This window comes from Temnothorax curvispinosus, unplaced genomic scaffold (assembly GCF_003070985.1).
Source record: "Temnothorax curvispinosus isolate PA1 unplaced genomic scaffold, ASM307098v1 QBEX01012637.1, whole genome shotgun sequence".
Classification (NCBI taxonomy): Eukaryota; Metazoa; Arthropoda; class Insecta; order Hymenoptera; family Formicidae; genus Temnothorax; species Temnothorax curvispinosus.
In genome coordinates this window covers 1-4624 of record NW_020222417.1, presented here as the reverse complement: position 1 = coordinate 4624, position 4624 = coordinate 1, and the positions used below count along the sequence as shown (strand labels likewise).

Here is a 4624-nt window from a genome sequence, read left to right as displayed (position 1 = left end):
TACGCTACGAACACACAGGCTTTGAGTAATTTTCAAACCGGAGTTTTACGACGTGTAGTTCGTCACGACACGTGGCTTACATATATATGCCTGTCAATAAATTCGTCTCACGAATTAGCAAGCAACGAACTATAACAAGTCGCAAAAGGTCCCATGGACGCGTTAGCTCTAGTTTAAACTCATATAGGCTGTAATAGTCTGCAACTCATCAGTTTGAAATAGATAGCCAACAAGTAAAGATCATGGTCGGTGCAGCAATAATACATCTCTCCTCTTTTTTTATCATTTAATAAGAATGTTTAATATTGTTTCCATTCTTTTCCAAGAATCAAATAATTCTTGGAAAAATTAATATAGCGTTCCTATCTTTATGTAAAGAATGCCTCAAGTTCCACAATAATTCTTCTTTCTCATATGCTTCTAAAAGTTTCAAAGTTTTTTCATTCGATCACATCATAAGTTAACATACGAGGCTACAATTGAATCACGTTTTTGGTTTTTATGGATTTTATCTTCACGGCTTCATTTTTAATCTCACGTCCTTGAGACTACTTGGTGAGTTTTTTCTATTTTTAATTCTTTTGTATTTTCAATTTTTAATTTTCATGTGTCAGATTTGTCCTGATTACAGACTATTAAGTAATGAATTTTAACGTCAACTTTCTTTATCCACATAACTTTTTGACCACGCTATCAAGAATCACTTATTGCTGATTTAATAAACGTTGAAAATTAACTATCATTTATCATTTGATATCGCTGAAAATGGCTCAAATCGAAACGACCATTTTGCGTAATAATATGTACAATTAATTGTAACTATAAATATTGTGACTACTTACACACCAACAATCGCGTTGTTCTCTGATTGCTCATTTTTACCCCACTTTGTTATTTTAATTATCGAGAGTTCTATTCTTATTCTGCCATCAATTTGAATCGCATTTGCTTAGACGCGGAGCATATATTTTTCGACAAGCCTAGACAAATCGACGAATCGAACGCATCAACGCTATCGGTGGTTAGTGGCTCGATAAGTTCTTTGACTCCGATAATATTTAACCCAAAATGTCAGAGAGCAATTAAAATTTCACAATCATGAGAACGATATAAGTCGTCAGATCGTCGAAGCAGATCATTTAACGAAGTTTAAATTACAATAAAAAGAAATAAAAATTTCATATCCTAAAGAAGATTCTCTGTTTATCGACTCTCAAAAGGAACGACGAGCCACGAACCGCGAGTCTCGTACGTTAGTGACCTATCCCGGTCTGCCAGAGGTCCTATGACGCGTGGCTCGGGATGACTTGGTGTAATTTGTCCAGGCCGAGCTTTTACGCGTCATAGGACGCCCCGGCTTGATAATACAGCATATCTTGCTTTAAAAGAATAACATAGTATGTATTGGTGTGTCATACACATGCAAAGCAAGAGATAAACGGGCGATGATATATGGGAAGGAAGCACTTTAACAGTCGGTCTATAAACATCACGAAGTGAACATTACTTCGTAATAAAGGTGACAAATCATGGGGTTGTTTAATAGTTTGATCGCTCTTTTGGCTATCAAGATACTATTTTTAAAAGTAAACGCAATTTCACTTGATCACGACCATCCATCGTCTCAGCTCGAACTAAAGAAAGTTGTAAAGATATTCAATTATTCAAGGTGCAATGAAAGGTCAGGTATATTTTATATTTGTTATACTCTATTTACGTATAAATTTTTTAGATAATTTCTTCGAAATACTTTGCAAATTACGCGTTTACATATGTTAATGCGTATATTAATTTTGCTAATTTTATTACAGTCGAAACGTATCACAATTAGTTCCTTATAACGAAACATATTACTCTAAACCAGAACATGCTATGCCTGGGGAACCCTATCAAAACAAGACTCGATTATATTATAAAAAAGAGGTAATCAAGCTGATAAATACGCAATAAAGAAATAAAGAAGAAATAAGAGAGAGAACAATTTTCGTATAAATCAGCAAGCTTTTCGTCTTTATTTTTGTTTTGCAAACGATTTGTCAATCTCTTGTTTACTTGTTTGCTTAGACCACAATTATAATCCGCTAATTTGGCAATTACGAGTATTACAGTTTCACACGGAGTTGACATGCTGCGAAGGCTACGTGAAATCCGGTGCAATGTGCGTACCGCGTTGCCCGCAGTCGTGCCAAAATGGTACCTGCAAGGAGCCTGACGTGTGCACCTGCAACACAGGATACCGCATGTCAAGCAACGGCTCGTGCGTGTCGCAGTGCACAAACAATTGCGTCAACGGTACTTGTGTCGATGGGGTTTGCAATTGCAACGAGAAATATTTGTTGGACTCGGACGGATTCACCTGTCGACCTGTCTGCCCAGCGGAATGCGAGGAAACTCACGGATACTGCACCGAGCCGCACGTGTGCACGTGTCCTTCCGGTTACAGGCAACGCAAGAGATTCTACCACGTCTTTAAGTTCATGTGCGAGCCAGTTTGCGATCATAAGTGCACCAATGGCCTTTGCGTGGCCCCTAACATCTGCAAGTGCGCGGACGGCTACGAAAAGGACGAGAACGATTCATTCACCTGCAGGCCTAAGTGCGACGATTCGTGCGCTTTCGGGACGTGCGTAAGACCGGGGTATTGCCAGTGCAAACCCGGTTACATAAAGACGTATCACACTGCGAACGATACGATCGTCTCAATCGCCTGCGAACCGCAATGCTTCCCGTCATGCAAAATGGGCATGTGCGTAGCGCCGTACACATGCGGCTGTAACGAAGGCTACAGACTCCGTAACAACTCCAAACATATATGTGAGCCAATCTGCGATAATGATATATGCGGTGATGGCATATGCATCGCGCCCGGAAAATGCTTACATGGAAATCCAACAGTGTGGAAATCCAATACATCTGTCGTTTTATCTAACTCGACTCAAAGCAAGCCGATCTGCACGATACCTTGTGGACCCAACGGAGAATGCACGTCGCCCAATGAATGCACTTGCTTCGAAGGGTATCGCTCACACGCACAGTTAATTATAACAGAGCTGCATGAAAATTTTTCGAAAACACCGTTTCCCGAATTGGCAAGTATATCTGTACAATAAAATGTAAACGTTATTATATAGCCAAAACTCTTGACAAAATATCTAAAAACCACTCATCACGCGAGAAGAAGATTCTAATCTTATAAAAAGCGATTTCTTTTCTAAATCATAATAATATCGTAATTTTTTATAAAATTTGTATTATTGTTATCAGTAAAAAGAAATTTTAATTAAGTTACGACGAACATATACGTTTAACAAGTCACGATTATTGCCTAAATAATTCTTAAAAACGGTACTGGACAGGATTAATGTCTTTAAACTTTAACTTTAACTTTGAAATCACGCACATAGTTAAAAACAAATTCTATCAACTTTACTTGAGACTTTCCGAAAGCCTGAAAATTCGTTTTAAAAATTGAGCTTGGGTTCCCGTTGCCGAGTTTCGCGATTTGAAATGACCAGTATATATTCAAACTTTTTTCATCGTTGAATAAACCTATTGGTATCAGTACCTATCCAAGTAATACATGACGGGCAAACAGCACAATCAAATTATATCGTATTTTATCGATTCGAAGCAGTCGTTTGATTCAGAGGAGTGTTATTTTTAAACGATTTTTTTAATCACAACTGATTGAAATTTTTTCAATTAAACTCATTTGATTTTCGATTGTCAAACAACTAGTCCGAGAAACATATCTGCCAACCGGTTTGCAATTTCGAGTGCTACGGTGGTAAGTGCACCGCGCCAAACGTATGCACTTGCGATCCAGGTTACTATCCGAAGTGGCTCGAAGACAGTGATTTTGAAAGCTACCACTTTTGTTATCGTCTCAACGGACCTCCTTGCAATGCTCTCTCGTGCGGAGATAACGGGACGTGTCACGAGTCAGGCATTTGCGTTTGCGACGCCGGTTACAGGAAGGACACGGCCGGTGCTTGCATACCCATCTGCAACCGAGGGTGCTTAGACGGTATGTGCACGGCGCCGGATGAGTGCACGTGTCGCGAAGGCTACGCGCTTCAGAACAATAAATTTGAAGAAAACGTCTGCAAGGCGATTTGCGAAAGGGGCTGCGAGAACGGCGAGTGCGTCAGCCCGAATGAGTGCATTTGTAACAATGGTTTCATACCGAACATCGACCATCACTCGAAACCGGAGTGCATCCCTGTATGTACTCGCAACTGCAGCGGACATGGCGACTGTATCATTTCGACCGATCGCGACCACTACAGATGCGAGTGTCACTTCGGATGGACGGGATTGGATTGCGATCATCCGTCCTTGTGCGTTATAAAGATGGCTTACGAGAAGGTCAAGAAGAGGTAAATACTATTGACTCGCCGATTTCCCGTGGCCTCGCAAAGAGCGCTTGCCACATTCAATAACTGACTAGACGAATCTTATAATTCGTAAATATGATTGCAGAGGCTTAGTTCATTTTGCAAATAGCACAATCAAGCGAGCTTACGAAGATGCACCGTATTGTTCTCAATGCTACGATTCTTTGGACAACAAAACAGTGTGCTATGTGATGGAAAATTATGAACACAATTTGACTGTCAGCTGT

The 4624-nt window shown here is 39.9% G+C and overlaps 1 protein-coding gene across 1 annotated transcript; it reads left to right on the top strand.

Annotated features, from left to right (window-relative positions):
• Nucleotides 1–210: 210 nt before the first annotated feature.
• On the top strand, nucleotides 211–4621 carry LOC112462641 (tenascin-like; the record flags this gene model as incomplete). Its single annotated transcript, XM_025028529.1, has 6 exons — nucleotides 211–555; nucleotides 1326–1681; nucleotides 1812–1923; nucleotides 2109–3089; nucleotides 3739–4379; nucleotides 4483–4621. Coding segments are annotated over exons 2-6 (2025 nt in total), but the record flags the coding sequence as incomplete, so codon positions are not given.
• Between the last annotated feature and the right edge of the window lie 3 nt (nucleotides 4622–4624).